General features: G+C 34.0%; 3 protein-coding genes across 14 annotated transcripts in view; 2 read left to right on the top strand and 1 right to left on the bottom strand.

The window, feature by feature from the left end:
* Nucleotides 1–71: 71 nt before the first annotated feature.
* Nucleotides 72–16,363, bottom strand: LOC112055279 (calcium uptake protein 1 homolog, mitochondrial). 6 transcript variants are annotated; one of them, XM_024095308.2, is made up of 12 exons: nucleotides 16,007–16,363; nucleotides 15,227–15,353; nucleotides 14,162–14,321; nucleotides 13,446–13,483; nucleotides 12,144–12,155; nucleotides 11,369–11,392; nucleotides 9,994–10,108; nucleotides 5,648–5,808; nucleotides 4,407–4,542; nucleotides 3,656–3,761; nucleotides 2,911–3,128; nucleotides 72–2,270 (listed from the first exon to the last, which is right to left on the bottom strand). In XM_024095308.2, exons 1-12 carry the CDS (start codon nucleotides 16,228–16,230, stop codon nucleotides 2,116–2,118), a joined length of 1,476 nt encoding a protein of 491 aa, XP_023951076.2. In that variant the 5' UTR covers nucleotides 16,231–16,363; the 3' UTR covers nucleotides 72–2,115. The 6 variants fall into 6 exon arrangements, with proteins under 6 accessions (XP_023951076.2, XP_052738502.1, XP_023951100.2 ...); XM_052882542.1 differs by lacking the exon at nucleotides 14,162–14,321 and adding an exon at nucleotides 14,745–14,904 and having other exon boundaries at nucleotides 16,007–16,360; XM_024095332.2 differs by lacking the exon at nucleotides 11,369–11,392.
* Nucleotides 6,861–9,089, top strand: LOC112055366 (carbohydrate sulfotransferase 11). Of its 2 annotated transcripts, none has more exons than XM_024095453.2 (3): nucleotides 6,861–7,171; nucleotides 8,068–8,320; nucleotides 8,391–9,089. In XM_024095453.2, the coding sequence occupies exons 1-3, from the start codon at nucleotides 6,992–6,994 to the stop codon at nucleotides 9,071–9,073; spliced, it is 1,116 nt and encodes a 371-aa protein (XP_023951221.2). In that variant the 5' UTR covers nucleotides 6,861–6,991; the 3' UTR covers nucleotides 9,074–9,089. The 2 variants fall into 2 exon arrangements, with proteins under 2 accessions (XP_023951221.2, XP_023951213.2); XM_024095445.2 differs by having other exon boundaries at nucleotides 6,871–7,202.
* A 1,022-nt stretch (nucleotides 16,364–17,385) lies between the features above and the next one.
* Nucleotides 17,386–23,481, top strand: part of LOC112055393 (2-oxoglutarate dehydrogenase complex component E1) — a 45,142-nt gene continuing 39,046 nt past the window's right edge. For 5 of the 6 annotated variants that reach the window (XM_024095517.2, XM_024095502.2, XM_024095509.2 and 2 more), the window contains exons 1-3: nucleotides 17,386–17,543; nucleotides 20,287–20,419; nucleotides 22,032–22,166. In XM_024095517.2, coding sequence (XP_023951285.2) covers nucleotides 20,333–20,419; nucleotides 22,032–22,166 — 222 coding nt within the window. In that variant the 5' untranslated portion in view covers nucleotides 17,386–17,543; nucleotides 20,287–20,332. Of the gene's footprint in view, nucleotides 17,745–20,286; nucleotides 20,420–22,031; nucleotides 22,167–23,481 lie in introns of all 6 variants that reach the window. The other variant, XM_024095489.2, reaches the window with a different exon arrangement.

Below are 23,481 nucleotides of genomic sequence, written 5' to 3'. Positions count from 1 at the left end.
TACTAGTACTATAAAATAACCAAATCCAAACAAGGATATATACGAGTATAATGTAACAATGAAAAAAAGTAAATAATTGTTTTTTTTTATTTTTAACATTTCTCTTATATTATAATATACAAACAAAAAAATATGTAATAAATGTCCTTAAAATAAATTTCGACTTTCGTGATAAAATTATCAACGCACCTGTAAACAATCTTAAACCTATGAACACAAAAGAGATGACTAAGATATTATTTAAATATTAATTAACATAATAATTTAATTATTAATTACTGTAATACCAAATGTCCACAATCGATTACATTATTTTGGTTATAACTAATAACATTTTATTTATTCCTTTTACGGAATATTGTAACTGTTAAAATGCCATCAAATAATTCACTAAAATAAAATGATAGTAAAAATCGATGACAATAATTATAAAAAAGAAACTGAATTATACAGGGTACTGGGGAGTATTTCCCATAACTTCAAAGTGTTGACGAGGTAACTTATAGGAACCGAACTGCTTAACTAATATTTTATTAAGTAAAAAAAAAGTTTTTATGTTTTCATACAAAGTAATTCAAATAATTCGTGTCTATCCATGTTATGTCATTTTAATCAATGAATAAGTTTGGTCATCATTATAAGGATGCGTATAAGGAACACATTTTAAGATCTATTTACAAAAGAAACATTATTTACTCCAAGACTCTCTTCTTAAGAACAAATGTTCCAACTAATAATTTAAAATGTTCAAACATTTTAAATTATTTTTTGTTAAAGAATATAACCCTAGTGTTATGGGAAATACTCCCGACCATCCTGTATATGTTTTTTCTTATTATAATATTAATTGATTTGTTACTTTTCTTAAATAGAATGATATATTGGTGGTGGTGGTGGTATATCTCATTAATACGACGACTAGATGAACACAGATATAGTTTTCTGGCAAAATCATGGCATGCAAAATCAAATTGTATTTACTTGAATTTAAATGGAGATTTTATGTATTTGAAATACATATTTATGTATGAATTAAACAAACGTGAAACTATACATTAGTATAAGCTATAAAGTCATTTTAAAATATTTACAAAAAATATATACTTAATATTAATTATATAAAGAATATCCATAAATACTCTTATTTAAGGATGATAATAAGATAACTAAATAACACTTGATTTTATACATAATAATGTATGTATAAAACATATTTTATTAATAATAGGTTTAACGAAACAGTTTGTTATTGTGATGAACATTATAATATTTTGTGTAGTAAGCTAATTTCTCACAATATTAATTATTACCTATGCTAAGATAATTTGATCTTCGTGACTAGTGCTTACAATTTACATATTTTAATAGTGTAAATTGTACATATTTTAATTAAATTAGAGAGCTTAATGAAACATAATGATACTCGAAAATTGGTGACCTTATATTATTAAACTCAGTTATGTAAAAGCTGGCACCTTGACCACGTGAATAGTCTTTAATGAATACGTACGAAGTTTTTTCGATATTTCGATAAAGTTTCGCTTTTAAACTCATCTTTATACGTGTTACGAAAAAGCAACAATATAAGGATAGTCAAAAAGAATATTCGACGCCTTAACGTAATTTTTATTAAATTTTATTTTAATCTATCTTGTAAAGATTAAGGTTTTTCCCAAAAAGAGAGAAGGCCGTTCTTGTAGTATCTTGCAGAGGTAGTGTACTGTGAGAGAGGCGTCTTGTCCCAGTCATATGCGGCGTGGGTTCCGAGTGCTTGCAAGATTTAGGTAGGCCTATCATATAATATGGCCTCTCTTACGGACTTTCAAACAACAAGGTTTTAAGCCGCCTGCCATGGATGTTACAAAAAATCCGATGTTATAAAAAATTAAAAATACCTATAATGTGTTTTTCACCCAGATATACGATTTTAATAAAAAATAGTACAAAAATGATCGCAATAAATATGCAAAACTACACTATTGAAAGGTAAGCTTAAAAGGCAAGAACATAATACGGCATAGAAAAAAAAATACTCTTAGATACTTATCCTTTTTTAATATTGATTCTCTAATTTGAATTCCGCGGTCAAAAAAACGTGATTTCTGTTATCATACCTTAAAAGTCAAGAATTGCGGGTTTAGTGTCCCTCGCACACTTAATGAGCGAATACATTAGTTTAACGAAGCCAGTGTCTTTCGGTTTCTCCAATCCTCGCAGAAGCCTATTCTTCATCACGGCCACAAACTCGCGGTTGCTCAGTTGTCCGTCCACTGGAAACGAAGTTTACGTTAAAACAATCTTTGTCATTGTCTCTCATCTACTCATGTCATAAGTCGACACCAACGTCCTTCTTTTTTTCATTTGATTTCGAACTAGTCTTGGCTATGTGGAATAAAGTCAATGGACGCGAGCGATGTGATAGAACGTCGATGCACGCGCCAGGAATGTAGAACGTCTATGCACGCGCCAGGAATGTAGTAGAACGTCGATGCACGCGCCAGGAATGTAGTAGAACGTCGATGCACGCGCCAGGAATGTAGTAGAACGTCGATGGACGCGCCAGGAATGTAGTAGAACGTCGATGCACGCGCCAGGAATGTAGTAGAACGTCGATGCACGCGCCAGGAATGTAGTAGAACGTCGATGCACGCGCCAGGAATGTAGTAGAACGTCGATGGACGCGCCAGGAATGTAGTAGAACGTCGATGCACGCGCCAGGAATGTAGTAGAACGTCGATTGATGTGCCCACAATGTAGTAGAACGTTGAAATACGTGCCTGAGATGTGGTAGAAGGTCGAAAGACGCGTCTAAGATGTGATATTAAGTCCATGGACGCGCCCGCGATTTGGTCGAACGTGCTGTGTCTATGTCTTTTACAGTGAAAGAAATTTAGCTAATATATTACTCACTGTTCTCGTCGAAGATTGTGAAGACGACGTTGACGACGTGCGGGTCGAGGTCAACGTGCGCCACGGTCTTGGCGACGTGTCGCAGCGTGGGCTGGTCGATGGACGCGCCCGCGATGTGGTAGAACGTGAGCGCAGTGTCCACGTCGTTCACGTTGTTGAGAAGGTGGAAGAATTTCAGGTAGTCGTCCTTTGTTATACCGACGCCGTGGTCTCGGAACCTTAACGTTTTAATATAAAGATAAATAATTATTAAGGCTCAAGTACCTACCTAAATAATACAGACGGTTTATGTTAGGTATAACTGATTGCAGATTGCAGGTATATGGTGAATCGTAGACGATTAGCATTACATTATTTCTGTAGTATTTACTATATGTTTATTTATATGTTCCGTTTCTACACTTTATTATTAGACATAGCAAACAATAATTATACGTCTCTAGATAGCAATCAATGAAAGAATATTTACTTTACTAACGAAGATGCTTTCAAATAAATCGTCTTATAATTAAAAACTTCTCATATCTTACTATGCACAAGACGATTATCCTTGCGATTAATTACAACATGCTTGGTCATTACATATACCTGTATTTTCATAAGAGAATAATAAGAGAAAAATAAGAAGATTTTCGGAGAAAGCTGTAAATGATCTGTCATTAAAATAGGACATAAGATAAATAGAATATTTGAGGTTTTTGTAACATAAAATAATTGATAATTGATATTAATAATGAGTACTTACGCTTTCTTAACGCGCTTTAGCATTCTCGCCTTCTTCTTAGCGGGGTACCCGGCGTACGCCAACAACAGTTCCGCGAAGTCTGCCTCGGTTATGCGACCGTTCTCATCTTCAATCAAATTGTGCAGTAAGTTTACGATGAAATGTTCACTAAAATATGGCTAGCTTTAAATTCGTTTTTGGTATATAATTTATTGGGTTAGTAGGTACGTAGTCTGCAGTGAGAAAAATCAAATTTCAAAGTTAATAATGTATATAGAGCGCTTATCTTCAAAGAATGATACTTGTGTATGTCATCAAGGACTTTTTTGTAGATCTATAAATGAGGTATATCCCACCATAGCTTGGCAAATTCGTTCGTAACACTCTCGATGGTCCGCGCAGACCGGAAGGGGGTAGCGATGCCCCGCGCGCTCGACTTCACACCCGCGGAGTTTTTTCCCCCCTCTCGCCCGCATATCATGGGAGTGTCTACAAAAAACTTGCCAAGCTATAGGTATTGTTTTGTTATATCTCAAAGGAGTAAGGTAGCATTTTGGATAAAAGCTCTCAGGAGGTTTGACGTTTACAAACAATTATAGTCATATCTCTCATAAATCAGTATATATTCAGAAAATCTGTATAGATATGCGTTCAGTAGTTGTTGAGTTTATCGTGAGCAGACAGACAGACGCAACGAAGGACTTTTGATAATAGGTAATAGTGATGTAAATTATTATAGACAGTTTTAATCGGTGTCTTACAATTTACGTACCTGGTTGTTTTCTCTGAAACTCCAGGGAGAGAATCTCTTTCTGCAGCTGTTGTTGAAAGTCCAGAAATTTCTCTATAGTCAATTTCTCGTCGAGCTTTTGTCCGAAGAAATATGTGGTAAGTGCTGAATTTATACCCTGAAAAATAAACCAAGTTATAGCATTATTACAGAGCAACCGTTAGTTTGTTTAGGTTTGTGGGTTTATTACTGAATCTAATTATCAATTACTGCTATACACTAATTTCATGTGATTTAAGAGGATAAACTGAGAATTTAAAATTCGCTAATGGAAGCTCAACTTAAAACACAGTTCTACCCTCTATACTTAAATTTTGAACTATAGATAGTAATATTCGAAGTCAGCATACTTCACTATCTCTGAAACTGCGAAGTTCATAGTTCTGGTCGGATACCCTACTAATAATAAAAACTCTATAGTTTGTATGGATGTATGTTTGGATGTATGTTACTCTTTAATGCCGCAACTATCCATGAGAATTTCCCCACGTTAAAAAAAAGGTCTGACTAGTTCCCACCACATTTTTTAAGGTCACGGCCTAGCTCCCGCCCGTGGCTAGTTACCACTTTACCGGCAAAGCGATTTAGCGTTCCGCTACGATCTCTTGTAGAAACCGAAAGGCGTGTCGATTTTTCATTCTAATTCTAATATTAACCCGCTTAATATCTTAACACTTAAATAGAAAACACTTTATTTGTTAACACAACACATTGAAGACTTAAAACGAATACACATCTTAATACTTATAACTATTATTTATAGAATTAAATGTGTTGTGCCAATAAAATGGATCCGACTCAGCTAGAATGTTGTACCTACAACGCTGATATTCTGTCGGATCCTATTGAGGGAAGAACAGAACAAAGAAACTTTGAAGAAGGTTATAAACCTAATATGTAATAAGTAAATAGAGAAAGCAGTATAAAACCATTATGAAAGGAAACAAAATAAAATTATAGAAAACAAAAATTATAAATAAACGTTAATAAAGAAGCCCAATTCGAAATTATTTTTAATAAAATATTTTGTTAAGTTCGCCACACATTCTGATTTTTGTAAATTTAATAAATTTGTACGAAGTTGTTTTTTAAAAGAGAATTTAGTATTAGCCAGACGAATGGGAGGGGGGATGTTATTTCAAGATTGCATCATCAGTTTTCTAAGTAAGAGTAAAAAAAAAGAAAACGTAGTGGGCCGTTGAACTGATGATGATGGTAGATACCTTAAACGTGTTGCCAGTATTGGCGTGGTCACGGTGCCGCGAGCCGATGCTGCTCTGCTGCCGGATGAGCGCGGCCACCTTCTCAAACTCCTCGCAGTCCACGTCGCCGTCACCGTTCAGGTCGAACATGCGGAACGCAATTTCGAAGTGGCGACGAGACGCTGAAAGTAATATTGCAAGTCACTAATAGTTGTTTATCATCATCATCATCAGTCGATGGACGTCCACTGCTGGACATGGGCCTCTTGCATGGACCAAACACAACCGTCCGCCAGCATCCATCGGCTTCCTGTAACCCGCTCGATGTCCTCATTCCATCAAGTGGAGGGTCGACCAACACTGCCGTTTTTCGGTGCGGTGTCGCCATTCTAGCGCCTTGTTAACCCAACCTAATACATCGGCTTTTCGAACTAACTTAGTTATAAAGAGTTGTTTATAATTCATTTGTAATCAAAATATATAAAGCAAAAGGTTGATACTCATCACGAAGTACTGAAAACCACTTGAAGAACAAAGATGAAATTTTGCAGGGAGGAAGTTCATAGTTAGTAATAGGTACTTGTACATAATTTGTCCGCTAGTATTCAGTATATGATTTATCAAGCAGTGGTGTTCAGTAAACAGCCCTTAGATTATTCTAGATTGAGCTTTACCTAAAAACGCCAGCTTTACATTCCCATATATTTTAAATTTTCGAAGCGTTAGCGATTGTCGAAATCGAATCGATATGTATCGTGGCTAGAATTCCAGGACATATATGGACACGTCGTGAAACCGTTTACTTTGTGTTAGCAAACTTGAAACACAGGTGTTAAACCTCATGAGTTTTTGGTAGCAGAAATAAGTGTGGCGGTTACTACCCCGGACGAGCTTTGGTTTGCAGCGTAATTAATATCTGAATCTACTAAGCCGATTTTGAAAATTCTTTTATTACTAGAAAGCTATTATATTTATTATTTGCGACTGTCATAGGATATATTTTATCCCCGTATTCTCACGGGTACGGGAATTACGCGGGTAAAACCGCGAGGCGTCAGCTAGTTGTCTCATATACGAGTGCCATACAATTTAAAACATAAGTCAAATAAACAAAAGCCTATTTAAATAATTTACAGTACATTGAAGTAGGGTCCAATGACGACATCACAGAAAATCGTTAATTTTGCTCATGCTCCGTACAGGGATGCTGTGTCAGTAGCTCTCACATTAAACGAGATACGCACGACACTAGAGACGCGATGATCTAGCCAATTACGTCCATTTATTTTCTTAAAACTAAAATTTACAAAATTTAATTTTTTAATACCTTTTTGTGTGTCTCCCTAACATTATTTTCGTGACCACATGACGCGCCAAAATGAAAATCCGAATGAAAAGATTTCATTCGCGACTTATAACAAAGGCATTCCCGTGCTTAAGATGTGGCGCCAAAACTGTGACGTTTCTGTTCTGGGCGACTCTTTACGTGATCGTGATGAAGATGACGATATTGAAGAGCAGTGGGAACACTGCGGTGAAGGATTGGTCTGTACCTGACAATTACACCAAGTGGCTGGTACGAGTAAATCACCGATACTTACATATAAATAAAATTGAAGTGACTGTATTTCAAAACAAGTGTTTTTTAAGTGCTTATAACTCGTAGCTATTTACGATAAAAAAAAAAATTGTCTGTTTGTCTTTTTATTTGTCCGGGCTAATTTCTGTAACGGCTGAACCGATTTGAATGGGTGTCCGGAAGTAATCTAATAAATGAAACTATTTTTATCGTTTTTATCGAAGTCCGACGTCGAAATAAATATTTCTTTTGTTACTTGTAGTTGTGATATTTTGCTGATAATCTATAAAGTATTTGAAATTTTTCTTAAAAAGGCTTTACAATTTGGACAGTGATTAGCTAAATGATTTTTGAAAATTTTAACTTAAAGGAAACGAAATGGCTGTGGAAATTTGAATGAACCTTTGTTCCTCGAAGTTAGAAGGGTCAGAGTCTTCTTTTCACGTACTCGTAGAAGTCTTGAGCGTATGCTTCGAGTAGTTAGTTTTAATGCATCTATGGATTTTGTTACGGGTTGTTACGTTTTGAGTACCTAGTAGTTTGGTACCAAAGTAATTCGTAACTTACGGATAACTAACTAGTTTGATTTACACATTTAATAAGTATACATAAAAAAAACATTTATTTAAATTAAAACAGTATAGATTAACAATTAATTATTATTTTACATATAGCCTTTGTCAACTTACATTTGAATATTTCTAGTAAACTTAAAATTGTCAGCCGTTCTCTCAAATTTGGCAAGGGCTCTCCGCGCGTCTTTTTTAGATTTACGCCAAGAAACTATTGCTATTTTCAGTTATTTTCATGTTTTTTGTATGACAGTACCGATGTAGGCAGTAAATTGAAATACTGTTTTTAGATGCAGGGTCCAGTTTTAGGCGAGGATGAAGAACCAGCCTCCTCTAATAACGACTGGCTCGAGCCAGACAATGCAACCATAACTGAATTAGAACAGAGAGTCGCTAAAGTGCAGGAAGTTTGTCATTCCCAGTCTCTTCCCACACAGATTATTAACAGCAAGGAATTCTTTGTTGATCATGCTCACAATATTGTATGGTGTAATATATTTAAAGCCGCTAGTACTTCGTGGTTATATAATTTTAATATATTAGGTAAGATATTCCAGAAATATTATTATTTAAATATTTATTCTAAATGATTGTAATAACAAAATCTTTACAGGTGGTTATGACAAGAAGTTTTTGGCTCGTACACGCCATACGCCGCTGATGCTGGCGCGAAAAAAATATCCAAGACCCAGTGAAGAGGAATTAAAGGATGCTGTGAATACGCCCGGCGTAGTGTCTCTCTTGGTCGTACGCGAGCCGTTCGTACGCCTACTCTCCGCCTACAGGGACAAACTTGAGAATATAACCCCACCGTACTATAGGAAACTTGCAAGAGCCATTGTCGCAGCACACCGGGAAGCGGCGACTAAGGTTTTGGGAACAATAAAATCCTTCGGCCCTACGTTTTACGAGTTCGTAGCTTACTTAATAAAGAAACATGCTTCTGGGGACGTCACTCTGGATGAACATTGGGCGCCATATTATAAATTTTGCACACCGTGTGCAGCTAACTTCACAGTGATAGCCAAAGTTGAAACTTTATCGAGAGACTCCGCTTACGTCGTACACCAGTTGGGGCTCGGTCACATATTGGGCAGGAGAGTCACCAATAGAAGAATGCGTCTACGGACAGTTATGAACAAGTCTCGCGATGGAAAAAATACTTCGGCTTTGTTAAAATATTATTTTGGACAGCTAGACGAGGAAATGTTAGATAAGTTGTTGGAAATATATGGAATTGACTTTGAAATGTTTGGTTATAAATCAGATATTTACCGACGTTATGTAAGAAAATAAATTATATTTAAATTTACTTTGATGTGTTATAACTTACGCTATCTTGCTGTGTAAAGATAGGGAAATCAACTTGCACATAGAGATAGTCGTATTTATATAGAAATCATAGAATAAAGGATTAGTATTAAGTTAAGTTATTCCATGCAATAATTACGAATCAATAAATAAAGTCAAGTGAAGTAAAATCATTCTAATCGATACTAATTCTGCATCGAGATCGTAATGTTCTAATACTAAATCACATTGTAGAGCAACAGGCAGGTTAGGCAACAGTTAGGTCGTTATCAACCCATATTAGTCTCACTGCTGAGCTCCACTCAGAATGAGAGGGGTTAGGCCAATAGTCCACCACGCTGGCCCAATGCGGATTGGCAGACTTCACACACGCAGAGAATTAAGAAAATTCTCTGGTATGCAGGTTTCCTCACGATGTTTTCCTTTACCGTTTGAGACACGTGATTCTTTCTTAAAATTCTTAAAATGCACACATCTGAAAAGTTGGAGGTGCATGCCAATTAGGTACTTGTATTTAAAAATAATTTAAGTCATTATGGTAAACACAAGAGGTCAGTATTATCGGTTACAGTTGTATTAACTGTTTCCTAAGTACATTGACGACACCGAAGTGCGAACGTTCTAAAAAACCAGTGTGTTGTAGACCATCTATGAACCTCAGGCATTACTGCATAACAGGTTCTTGAAGTGTAAGAAAAATGGATTGTTTCCAAGTTCTCTAAAAACGCCATCTAGTGTGGTAGTTTAAAATAACAACACCGTTTCTCCATGCCTGTAGTTGGCAGCATGCATCGCCCGATAATTTTCGTAACGCATTCCCCCAACTTACTCCTTAAGTCAATCGTGCGTAAAGAAGACTTACTTAAAAAATCTAAAAAGAGAGTAGTTGTTATCTGTTTACTTACTTGACAAAACTGTCAGCAGGAATATGTAGTCGCTGAAGGTGATAAGACCGGACGAACCCAGTTTGTAGAATATGGAATCCTCGTCCAGATCCAAGTTGAGGCGTTGGCTTATAGTCTGAGGAAACACGTTCGAAATTGTACAAAATACATGGAACTTATTTGAACTTTGCTAGGCGTATGATCAATCTAAGCTAAAATTTTCTCTATCTAAACGCAATCTGTCTATATCTAATTGTCAGCTGGTATATAACAAAATATCATCTATCTATATATTTATAATTTAGACGTGTTCAACGTCTTTTACCTAAATTATCTAATAATTTCAAAACAATAGGATTCGGGAAAGTAAAATATGAAACTTAGGTAATTAAGTATAGAAGCGGCTACGTAAGGCGTCGCTAATTTGGTATACTATCTCACATAAACTTAGGAAATCAAAATCAAAAACCATGCTCATAGAATCTAAAGTAATGCTAAGAAGGAAGCATAATATAATGACGTGTGAAACTAAGTAAAACCTTTGCTCGCAAACAAATGTAAATAGCTAGAAAAGGATTTGCAATACAAATTGAATATGTATTTAATTTATAGGGTGTCGACTAATTATGATCAAGATTACAGCTCGCGCTTAATATAACGCTTTTTTAGTACCTACTTATTGAAAAATACCAAATCGAAAGGAATTCTTCCCGACAAATAATGAAATATAGATAATAGCAACATGCGGCTAGGTCTGATGCGAAGACGTTTAATTATTTAAATAAAAAAGAAAATACAATGTTGACCAAATATTTTAAGGTAAAATTAATATGTGCTTTTTGAAATTAAATTTTCAGAGAAAATGTGATTGTGAACTGTCTCCAAACATCAGAGTACGTCCAAAGGACCTAGTGGCAGTTTGATACTGATACTATCGCGTTAACGTAAACGCGAATTTCTGAGGAATTGAAACAGCGCCGTCTAGTGGCACTACTGCACAACTGTTTCAATTCCATATATTTCGCTCAAACGTATAATCTTATTTTTTGCGTTTTATTGTCTTTGTGACGTCGGTTGAATTGTTTTTAAGTTTTTTGTTGACTGCTTAATGTTGGTTGCAGTTTATAGTTTGGTCTTCATTTATTTAGGTATTGTAAAAAGCGTCATATTCGGCGTTTGCCCTGCGGCTCTTCTATAATATGCGGTCAGCTTGAAAGGAGCGAATTGGGTCACTAGGTTCATATTAGCATAGTGGGGGCAAGTACCATCACCTGTATAGGTAACTTTGCCAATCAATGTAACTTCGGTCAATGAAAATGAGATTGATCAGTGAATATATTTTTTGAGATTATTGACTATGGAACACACGTGTAGGTACGTTGTTATTTAGACTTACGTAGTCCGAAAGATACGATTGCACCTGATCCAAATTAAGGTAATATATTTATTTTTGTAAGTATTTCTTGGTATTATTGTATTATTGGTATGTGTGTGTGTATTTAGTATTTAAGTACAGCAAGTTTCGCTATTAGTCCGTTGGAAAAGTGACGTATACACTGCGTGCCATGACAATATTCTGTATCTAAAAACATCAATTGTTAAGAAATCGCAGTTTTTTTGATTTTTTGATTTTAGGGACAGTGTACTTTTAAAGTCTTTCTCAGGGATTTTTGAATCTTCAAAAAATATAATAATGCCAATAAATGTAACCTCGTGCAAGGAATTCACTTATGTACCAGAAAACACCGTATCTGAAGATACAGTGTAATGTTATGGCACGGTAGCGTAGGTATTACCAAGTTCTAGTAACCAATAGAAATGTGCCTTTTGAAATTAGTGACGTCAAGGTTGGCGGCGACATAGCGCGCTAAAATGGCGGTGTTTTAAAAAAATATTTTAAGTATTTTTATATAACAATATAACAACAAAATGTTTAAAAATGACAGTATTCCTAGTGGTTGTTTAATTTTTACCATAATTTAGCAATTAAATCAATTGATAATAGAAAGTGTATATCCCATATTGACCGCCAAAATTACTTTGGACACAAAGTTACCCCATGGCGATGGTTATAAAAATTTGTGCATATAAAAGAAAACCAAAACGATTTTGTTTTTTTACAAAAATAGTGAGCGGTAGATAGTTTGTGAAGGAGAGGCGAAAGACAGTACCTCATCGATGTTCTGAAAAGACAAGAAAGTAGTGTAAAAGACAGTGACAGCGACAGTGCCATAAGGGATAGTGCTATTATTGTTGCTATTTTCTTAATAAATTAAACATTTTATTTAATATTTTTCAATACATTTGGTTGTCATTTATTCAAAAATCCGGCCGCTCAGAGATTGCGTTTCTGACAGGTCGTAATTGAATGGGCCATGTAAATTGGAACTGGCGTTCATGTTTGTTGAACTGCGCTGTTTCAAGGTTATGCCAACTCTTTGTCTTTGTAGTGATGAGACAAAATAACGAGGCAAATGTAATTGAATGTCCCATTCGATCACGACCTGTCAAAAACGCAATTTCTGAGCGTCCGGACTTTATATTTGTTGTTGACCACAGATTGATTTATAAGACGGCAAACATTTTTATTTGTAGCTTACAGTTACAAATGTATTGATAATACAAGTGTGCATTGATAATAATTCAATTGCCGGCGCTATAATTACTTAAAGTATAATTATAATTACCAAACAACACTTATACTTATTAGGTAATCAAATAATATTAAAACGATCCATTCAATCATTGTTAATACTTTGTACAACAATAAGTTGTTTTTTATATTCATCATGTAGGTAGTTTAAAGGTTCTCACACGCAAAAAATCTTTTTTAAGTATAAATAGACAAATCACGATCTATGTCATCGTCCGCGCCCTACAGGGCAGCGGGATAGGACAATAGAGGGTAGAAAAATAGGTAAATTCAAATCAAAATTTCAAGTAAGCTTAGTTCAAGTAAATATTTTAAAAATAAGCTTCTCTGTTTGTAGTCACAGAAGGCAAAAAATCTGTTGTTTTAAAATAAGAATCATTTACAATATTAACAAATAGTTATTTCTACTTCCCATGTAAAGATTACGGCCAGTCAAATGTCCTCTAAGCATCCTTATCATTGAGAAACTATTCATAGTAATCTCAATTTAATAAATGAGTTTTTACAATTTCATTAAACTTATGGAGTGGGGGTACATAACTGTCCCCCTGCTGCCCGCTTCTCTTCCCTATATATCTACTATCTATCTATTGTCTCATCTTACCCCCATACTCATGTACTGCACATACGAAAATTTAGCTATGTGGTTTGTCTATTATTATAGTGTTAAGATTTAGTCTGGTAGTCAATTGTTTTTAACTTTATACAAAGGAAATCAATTTTAAAACCTTAAAAGGACTTTTGCAACACTACTATGAACAATGACTATTAAAGTGTGTGACACTTTAGTGGGTTAGTGGTTTACAAAGCTAGAAATTACCTTCGGATCATATCTTCTGTATTGATCAAGTCCTAAACCTGTAAACAAAAAATATAGTCTGTACAAAAAAATACATCATATACTTGCAGCTTCCATATTTATACTTTAGAAGATTTGAGCCTAGAATTTATGTAAAGTATCTCTAAAATAAGCCACTTTTAGCAGACTGACAAAAATAGGAAACCAATGTCAAACAAAGGTTTTGATTAACAACATATAATTTTGTCAGGACAACTTAATTAACAAATCAAACTGTAACCAAAATAAGTCCTTATAATGGAAGAGAATGATCTTGAGTGCAGTCACGCACTTGTGAACGTTGTGTGTAGGGTTTAAAGCGCCTTTGACAATTAACTAAGACTCCCCTTTTCCACTCAAGTCACTCTCCCCGCCTATCCCAAGTAATCCATAAAGAATTACACAACAATAAATGTGGACGGCTCGAACGCCACGAGCATACTGAAGCCGACCGTACGACGAGCGCCTTATATCTATAATTTTGAGATACTTTGCATAGCATAAATCTATCCTAAAGGATATTGTTGTCACTGAAATCATTGTATACAGAAGGCACAAATCAGAGCATTGTAGGATGTTCTTTGTATGTTCTGTGAAATTTTGTTCTTATAGTATTATTGTTATCCACTAACATCCAATGGCTAATATGTTTATATTGTCATCTATCAACATGAAAAATTTGTTCCAATATGTATTACCATCAGGTTGTTTAACTCCAGGCGTCATGGAGCGCAGAAAGTCATCAGGTGTCATGAAGACCTCATGCTGATCATGATGCTGAGCTTGAAGAGTGGCAAAGTACCGGAATACTTTGTCCGGTGTGGAATATTGGCGCATGCGGTTTTCATATTCAATTATCTATCCAAGTTCCAGGAAAGCAGCAGTAAACAAAAAAGTTCAAATTACTACCTACCTATGCCTTTTTAATATCTATCATGCTATGAACTATCAAACATTGCCTGCACGAGCATGTCATGAAGATACTCGTTACATTTAACAAGGACTTTTTGCCTAGATAAGTATGAAAGTGTGACTGGACTAAAAACAGAGCAATAAAGCCAGGTGAATTAAGAAAATATATTGAAAAAAAAAACCCCCCCATTAATAAAAATAGTTGAGATGACTCCACCACCGCAACAGATGGCCTTAACAGTGTTTGGTAGATATTTTGTTTTGTTGAACTGTATACACAAGTATTAAATTGAAAATTGATTCGAAGGTTAACACAAACAAGTCAAGGTATTAAGAATTAATCACAAATTCTTTAAAAAAATCAAGTACCATCAGGCTGCTTCATGCCGGGTGTGATGGCTCGCAGAAAATCGTCAGGTGTCATATACACTTCTGTATTGTCTCCGTAAGTCAATTTTACAGTTGCAAAGTATCTGAATATTTTGTCGGGAGTTGAATATGCTCTCATTCTGTTTTCATATTCAATTATCTGTCAAAAGAAATAAAACAAAATAACTAAAAAGCAAATAAACAAATAAGAAAAACAATAAATAACAAAAAACTTATAAGATATCATTTATTTTTTTTAAATAATATATAGTTAAATAAATTACAAAATAAAATATTTTGTACAATGAAGTAATTTTGTCAACAGTTAAAAATAAAGGAATTGTCAAATGAAATAAAACCTCAACAGTTCTACAGTTAGGAGCCAGGCCCAGCACCAAGAAGTCATGGATTTTATTCTTGCCCCTTGGACTATCGTACCCAATCCCAAAAGTCTTTATGACTTTAAAATTAAAGTTACTAACCTTTCTGTCTCTAAAACCAATCTTTTCTTTTCTATATCTTTTCTTTCTGGTGTCAACCTCACATTCCGAATCAGTTTCTACAATCTCTTCAGCAGCTGTTATTGAAGGAATTATTTGATATCTTAACCTGTAAAAATATTTAAATCTAATAAACCTACCTATTATAAACCTTGCATATGGAATGTAGTATATCAATAAATTAATCTAGCATCTAATGAGTTTGGCAATGGAAAGTTGTTATTAATAACAATAATTTACTAAATAATAAAAATTAAATGGAAGCAGACACTGTTGAAGACACAGCAAAATGAGTATATTATACCTAATTTTTGGCCTTTTTTTTAAATTATAATTAAAGAGAAAGAATTACAATAAATATCTAGCCATGATAGTTATCAGCTAGATGTTTATTTCAATTACATGCTTTCTGAATCTTTATTTTGAAAATCATGCCCATGTTTAATGGTGGCAAGCCAAGGAAAAGTGGTTGGCGCAAAAAATTTGCCAGCCCATCTGTAATTACAAAATTGGTATTGGAAAATATCAGAAAACTTAATAAGTATTCTATGGTGATTGTTACTTTATCACAGCTTATATTGATCTGAATGATATGATAAACTAAATGAATCTGGATGAAATTTGACACAGACATAGACCATAGTCTGGTATAGTATGCCGACTACATTCATTTTTTATTCCGACAGGAATAAATTCTATGCGGGTGAACCGTGGGCACAACCATGATTTGCATCTAAATTGGTTCTTATATCATCTACTTACCAAATCTTATATGAGGTATATGCTGTAGCACCAAATAGTGCCGAATATAACAAATATTTGTATGAAAATCGTCGCAAACCTTCATTGTTCTGATTTTTGTTACTATAATAATATCTTTGGCTAGGTGATTGATTGCAAACAACTGCAGTAGCAAATTGTGGCACTTTCCTTAATATTGTTACTTCCTTTGGCAACTTAATTAAACGCGACGTAACGTTGAACATTTTGATAAACAGCTAACAATATTTTACCAGTGTAAAAAAATAAAAATCAAGATCTCAGAAATTTGGAAAATCAAGAATTCAATTCAATTTTTGATTATATGGCTTGCTGCTGTACCAATTGGGTACAATTTACTTCGCCAATGTCACGTGGTAAGGAAGACACACTTAAAAAAAAATCAAGAAAAATATTTCATTTCACCTGACACTGACAGTGACAGTGACATTGATAATTTGACACATTTTGCAATTGACAAAATTTTTGACAGTTTATTTCTAGTGCTGCCATGTTCGTTTATAAGCAAGACATTGGCGGAACCCGGTTTCATTCTCTCATGTCTTTTTTTATTTGTTGTCCACATTTGTCCATGTACCTGAAACTCAGATCAATTACAAAAGGATCAGAATCGATGCATCTTTGTTGTAATCATTTGTATTTGTGTAAAGAGCTTCCTAAAATGCCGGTTTGTAAATAGCATAAAAAACGGTTAACAAGGTCTAGTTTAATATAAGATAAGATAGAGTTACTTTTAATTTGTAAGTATTTTGCAGTTAATTATATCATAAAAACAATACTAAAAAGAATCAATTCTTTAGCCGGAACAGCAAATAGAACATCGATCAAGTAATCAAATATTCTGTGTAATAAGTGTAAGCGATGTGTTTGTTAGTATGTGTAAAAATTACATTTGTGTGTATTGCAAATCTTTATAGTTGTGTTGTAAGTATAGTTGTCTATTAAGGACACAGAATATTTTTTATTGATGTTAAATATTATTTTCAATGTGCGAGTTTACCTCGTCCCCCTCGAGCCCCTCAAGAAATGACAGACAATTTTGTTACAGAATTTGGGTGCTCCTCATATCCATAACTAATTCCTATAGGCTTATCCCCCTCAAAAATTTCGATACAGGTTCATTTGTAATTGGTCTGAGACTTGAAAACATTGTTAATTTCATGTTTCAATGGAAAGTGGAGTGAAAAAACATACATATTTTTTTTTTAAATCTTCGAATTAAGCCATATAATTTTATATCGACACCGAACGGGGAAGAATGAACGTGAACGCCGCGAACGCTACACTCCATGTTCGCTCGCGCGTGTTCGCTGTGAGTGTAGAGTAGCCCTATTTACTAAATCCTCGACTTCATGGTTCTACCTTCCTCTATAAATCTATCAAGTGTCTATTTTTTTCATTTACTCTATGGTTTAGTTTATGGAGGAAAAAGCACGAAAAAAGATGTTAGAGAATATTTTTTTCTAATTATTTTAAAATAAATTGTGCAGATAAAAGTACATTCGAATTAGTGTTAAAGGTAATTCGGTTCTGCTAATATTTATATCAATAAAATTTTCATTTTATATAATTCATAATTTCTATCATCTCAGTGTCAGTGCTAACATTTCATTTCGTTCGTGTAACGTAATAGAAAGGTGCGAGTTATGTAACCTTGAATCACGGGATTTTAGTATTGATCTCTTAACATTAAATTAATTTGTGGAAAGTCCGGGAAGAGGTATGTAAAAAAATATTTCGCATATTAATTTTGGTGCGTGAATTACCTATTAGTCATGACATTCCCCGTATTGGCGCCTGTTTCGAATTGATAAAAGAAGATAACAAATTAATAATAAAAAAATAAACTTTAAAATCATTTTCAAACCCTATTAGAGTAATAGGAAATTTAAATAAGTTATTTTAATAACCCGCTATCCATATCAGTTTGACATGACATAACCTTGAAATTTCTATAAAAATCCAAGGAGGAAAATTGTATGAATTCGTTATTTTTTATCAATTTTTGTTCTGCAGTAATGCCGTAAGAAATACCCAGCTTATTAAAAGTTTTGTTTAAAATCAGAAACCTACACTGAAGATAATTTTTATTAAGTAATGTGTAATTTTTATAGCATATGTTACCTAAAACTCCTACTGGTAATTGGTCTTAACCTTCAATAGTATTTTCGGCACTGCTGAATGACGTTTTTTGGGTGCACAATCCAAAAATTAAATGTATTTCAATTGTAGCAATGCAATATATATATATTCAGAACAGTGAAGCTTATTTATTTTATGTGAGCATGCCTTTTTTCAATACAAGGGGAAGTCTTTCTGTTTCAACCATGTAGTTCCGTGAGAATATGTTGATAAAATATAGCCTATGACACTCACAAATAATGTGTCTTTCTATTGATCAAAACATTTCCAAAATCGGTTCAGTAGTTCCAGAGAATAACCCTACTATACCACAAACATTACTCTCTATAAAATATTAGTTTAGAGTAGCGGACATACTTACATAGTCCCTGATGATGATCCTAAAGGTATATGGGGTTAAATTATAGCTTATGTTATTCAATGATAACATAGCTATCCTATTGGTTAAAGATTTACAAAAAATGGTTGTGTTATCTGTGAAAGAGTAAAAAATGTAAAATTTAGTTGTTATAATATTGGTATTTATGGATTTTTATATTTAGATTTATTATTTGTATAAATAAAGTGTTTTCTTTTAATGTCACATTATTAGGTATATTTACCAGTTCACATAATGCAAAATATTGAATTAAGGCAATTGAAACTATTTTTGAATTAATACTACTAATTGAATCATTTTATGTTAAAAATCTAGAGTTTTTACACATAAATATAGGTATAACTATAGTATTTACAATGAGGATTTCACAGTGCATACAGAGGCCAGAAAATAACATACCTTGTCAATGTGCCAGTTTGCTTGACATTGTAACTAACCTACTTTCCACTATCATCTTTCAGCCAAGATTAATCAAACACTACTTATATAAATATTAGTACTTAATGCATACATTTTATTATATATTTTTACAAGTAGATGCCCACAACTTCCGCACCAAGACCTTTATCTGGCACCTGTTGCAAAATCTGTTCCTAGCAGACATCTTCTAACTATAAACGACATCTCACAAAGTTCAGCGTTGTATGTCTAATGGTTTTCAATATTTTGTCATGAGCGACATTTCGCTTTTTATGAATATTAGCCAATGCCTCACGGTTTCACCTGTGTAGTTCCCGTACCTGTGCGAATGCATGGATAAAATGTAGCCAAGCACTCACAAATAACATGGCTTTCTAGTGGTAAAAAATTTCTTTAAATTGATTACTTAAGTAGATCCAAAGATTACCCCCTTACAATATTACTACAATACCACAAACCAAAAACTCTTTATAATATTAGTTTAGAAAATTACTATAAAAAATTAGGAACAGTTTGCAACATGTGCTTCAATATCTATTTAGTATGATAGTTGGTATAAAAACTGTCGAGAGTATGTACAAGTGTGTATATACATCAGTGGCGATGGAATTTTGACAATAGTAAGCCTCTACAAACTCTGGTCACATACATTCATCACAATATGTATGTATGGATTTTTAAAAGGTAACCCGGCGGGAATCAGCCTAAATGGTTTCTTCACCGCTGCCATCAATGCAATTCCAATCAAATTTTAATGGTGTAGAGACCATTGAAACCACAGATAACCATATAGCATTTCATGGACTTAGTTAACAGTTGCTGGGTTGCTCATATGGCAGTGAGGTAAATTCAAAGTAGACCTTAAGGTTTGTGACAGTGTCATAGGTATAAGAGACTTTAAGATGCACTTCAAGACTCAGTGGAGTAGCATGCCTTGGAGGGGCCCTGTATCAAAATTAGTTGGGGGGTCCAAAAAGATTCTTACAAAAGAAACAAAAATGCTTGCTTAAGATAAATATGACAGGGATTTAACCTATGTAGGACTTTTGGGCGTACGCCTTGGGATAAAAAGATTGCTTTTTTTACTTTTGTAATTGCTGAAGTGAAACTCTATAGACAGTTTAATAAGTGTTTATTTTCGGGAAGCACCAGATTAAGTGAGATTGTGGATTATTACTTAATTTTTGCTTTCACACGTATCTGCCATATCATTGATACAGCAGATATGGCGGTAGCTAACACCCCTGTCAACACTGCTTATGTTTCAACTATATTGCTGTTGGTGATCTTGTTTTAAATATTACAATAATATTGTCAACAGGATTGGCAGTGTAACTTAACCCAGTATTTGAAATCAAGACAGAAACATGCATCGTGCACGGATAGCACTCCAGGCCTCTACAAGAACAGGCAACACAGAAAGATTTGCATCATGGCTCCTCAACAAACCACAGGTTAAAATTATTTAAGGATATATATTAGGGCAGCATTTAGAGAGCCGTGATGGCAAAATGGATATGACATCTGCCTTTGATTGGGAGGGGATAGGTCCGAATCCAGTCTGCGGTATACAAGGGGTGAAGAAAAAACATTGTGAAGAAACCTGCATACCTGAGAATTGTCTAAATTCTCTACATGTGTGAAGTCTGCCAATCTGCCAGCATGGTAGACTACTAGCCTGATCCCATACTGAAAAATGTGCTTAACAGTGAACCAAATATGGTTTGTTATTGTTATAATATTTAGGACCAGTTTCACCACCTCTTGAGAAGTGTTATTTTATATTTACCATTAAGCTATTGAGACTATAGCTAATATATAGATTTATCTTATCTCTACATCCAAAGCATAAAAGATTTCTCGGAATATGTTGACTGTACTGACAAGTTCTGAAAATGTGGTGATCTGATTGTTGATTATTGGTAATCTGGCTTGATTTAACATATTGTACATAAAATCTTAAATAAGGGATTTGAACAACTTATGTATTTAAAGATATACATAAAATCTTAGCCAATTTTATTTTGCATATTATTATTATTTTTACTTTTGCACCTTGTATAATATTACATTGAAACAACAATTTATCTGACATCCTTGTACAAATGTACTTGAAATAAACTAAGTATATCCTTATTTTTGTTTGTTTTTTAATAATGTACGAACCATTACCGAAAACATGCACAAATAAAACAAGTATTTTGACTATAATCATATTTGATGTCAATAAAGTGGCAACATGTTTGATTTTTTTCTATTTAACTCTGATATCAGTGAAAAGACGAGCCCCCTTTTACATTGATAAAATGTTATCAGTGGCAGAGATTAAAACTCTGAATAGGTATATATGAACACATTAATAGTATGCGTTATCTACAGCTTTTACTTGTGGCATCCACATTTCATATAAAATAACACGTAATTTACAAATCAGATTAAAATAACTGTTGCATTTTAAATTTGTTGTATGGAATACAACAAAAACACACAAAAGATTTCTTAAATGTTTGAATAAAATCTCGACAGTCCAAGTTTAATTAAGGAATATATAACTACGTACTACTTTGTCTCGCCTCGCCCAACCTTTAATAATTATTGTCTGTATCTGCCCAAGTCAAAGAACTCCTCACTCTAAATTCTAGACTAGAGGCTAATTTCGAGACTTTCGAGCGTCGAAAGGAGTAGTGTATCTGAGGCTACTTTAGCTTTGATGTCAAAGAATAATAGACGGAGAGGCCATGAAACCCAGACTTTCGTCGTTTAATAAAAAGCTGAAAGTTTGTCAGCTCATGCTTCTACCATAAGTAAGTATGATAGCCAATTATGAAGTTTTGACAGTGGTGGTTTTGGGAGGTAGCAGGCTTTAAGGATCCTGACCCTCAACCACCACGATCCAAACTCCATAGTTGGTTATGGTACTCACCTATAGTAGGCATGAGCTGACAACCTTTCAGCTTGTATAAAATGACGAAGGTCTGGGGTTCACATGCTCTTAGTCTATAATGTGACATTGTTTTTTTGTAAATGCACTGTTCTGCTGGTCTATAACAGTATTTCATTGCACAGGCCGCCGCTGCGACAGTATACGCCAACAGGCCGAAAAGTTCCACGGCAGCAGAACCTTTCCTCAATGGCTCCAGCTCAGCGTATGTGGAGACCATGTACAACAACTGGCTCTCCGACCCCAACTCCGTACATGCAGTGAGTATATGATATTTATTATTACATTTAGAACAATTCTTACTTACTTACTTATACTTTTCTATTTTTTTTTTCTCTTATTTTTTTTGTATCTTATTTGTGTGCAATAAAGAAATATAATAAATAAATAATTCTATTTTACTTGGGCAATAGGCTAAAGCAATAATACTAAATAGGCAAGCAATAGCATAGTGGCCGTAGACGCCACACTATGGGCAATTTCGTTCACGTATTTGAGTTATTTTGATTTTAACACAAAACTACTGAACCGATTTTCGTGAAAAGCAAATGGGACCAATCTGGAAGTAGGTATACTTACTCTTTTGAACTAAAAATATTTTTTGAAAATTGGTTAAAACATATGCATTGAATTAAGAACCTCCTTTGTTTGAAGTCGGTTAAAAATTGTGAAAATGTTTTGATAAAAGGGTTTCCTTATACTTACTCATTGGTATCTTAAAATGAGTTTTTCATAATCTAGATATTGTCGTAACTTATGTCTAGTACCTACGACATTTAGGTTTTAATATCTTATCACTTGAGAGTAATGTTGAAAGAACACTGGCTTTGAGTTTAATAGGTGCAATATATGATTGATAAATGAAATGTACTTGATAATATTATCAGGTACAAAGATAGCAAACTATAACAATTATGAATGTCTTTTTTGGCGTAACTAGAACTACTTTATAGATTTCTTCTATCTCTTACTCTGAGGTTATTTAGTTGGAATGAAATGGTGTACGTAACGAAATAAAGAATAATATTTTTTTTTCAATAGCAAAGATGTTTTAAATTATTATGATAAGTTAGAGACATTAACTTTAATAAGCATAGAAATAATTAATTGCTTTATTCAGATTTTTTATAGCGCGATGTTAGGACCAGTTACTTTACTTAAATATCTAAATAGTTATAAGCAGTGGCATAGCTTGCTTTGGATTAAAAATTAAAAATTAGTTGCCCTGTATAAAAAATAGTTGGGAGAGGGGCCCTATAGACGAGCGGCAAATTCCGAAAATTTCTTTAGCATTTTTAAAATTCTCCAGGAAGCAACACCTTAAGTGACATTGTGGATTAATTTTTTATAACTTTTGCTTTCACACTTAAGGGTCCCCTGTAATCCGGGGGCCCCGTATTATTGATATGGCTGATACGGCGGTAGCTACGTCCCTGGTTATGAGTTTATCATCGTACCCTCGCGACTCCATCCGCGGGAATATAATATTAAGATCCTCCTTAAGCCTAGTTCGGACTACTTTAGCATTTTAGTCGAGTAGCATACTAAAACTACTTGCTACTGCCCAAAAATTGT

This window comes from Bicyclus anynana, chromosome 7 (assembly GCF_947172395.1).
Source record: "Bicyclus anynana chromosome 7, ilBicAnyn1.1, whole genome shotgun sequence".
Classification (NCBI taxonomy): domain Eukaryota; kingdom Metazoa; phylum Arthropoda; class Insecta; order Lepidoptera; family Nymphalidae; genus Bicyclus; species Bicyclus anynana.
Note: the sequence above shows the minus strand (reverse complement) of the source record. Positions and strands in the feature narration are given on the sequence as shown.

What these genes read in the sequence shown, in the direction of transcription:
- LOC112055279 (XM_024095308.2), bottom strand. Translation starts at nt 16,230, where the DNA reads ATGTTCAACGTTACGTCGCGTTTAATTAAGTTGCCAAAGGAAGTAACA. An exon ending in TATACCTCATATAAGATTTG is followed by an intron (nt 15,354 to 16,006) that starts GTAAGTAGATGA and finishes ATATTTTTACAG; the next exon opens with GTTAAGATATCAAATAATTC. An exon ending in CCTGCTGACAGTTTTGTCAA is followed by an intron (nt 5,809 to 9,993) that starts GTAAGTAAACAG and finishes TATTACTTTCAG; the next exon opens with CGTCTCGTCGCCACTTCGAA.
- LOC112055366 (XM_024095445.2), top strand. Translation starts at nt 7,005, where the DNA reads ATGAAAATCCGAATGAAAAGATTTCATTCGCGACTTATAACAAAGGCA. An exon ending in ACAATTACACCAAGTGGCTG is followed by an intron (nt 7,203 to 8,067) that starts GTACGAGTAAAT and finishes TACTGTTTTTAG; the next exon opens with ATGCAGGGTCCAGTTTTAGG. An exon ending in ATATAATTTTAATATATTAG is followed by an intron (nt 8,321 to 8,390) that starts GTAAGATATTCC and finishes AAATCTTTACAG; the next exon opens with GTGGTTATGACAAGAAGTTT.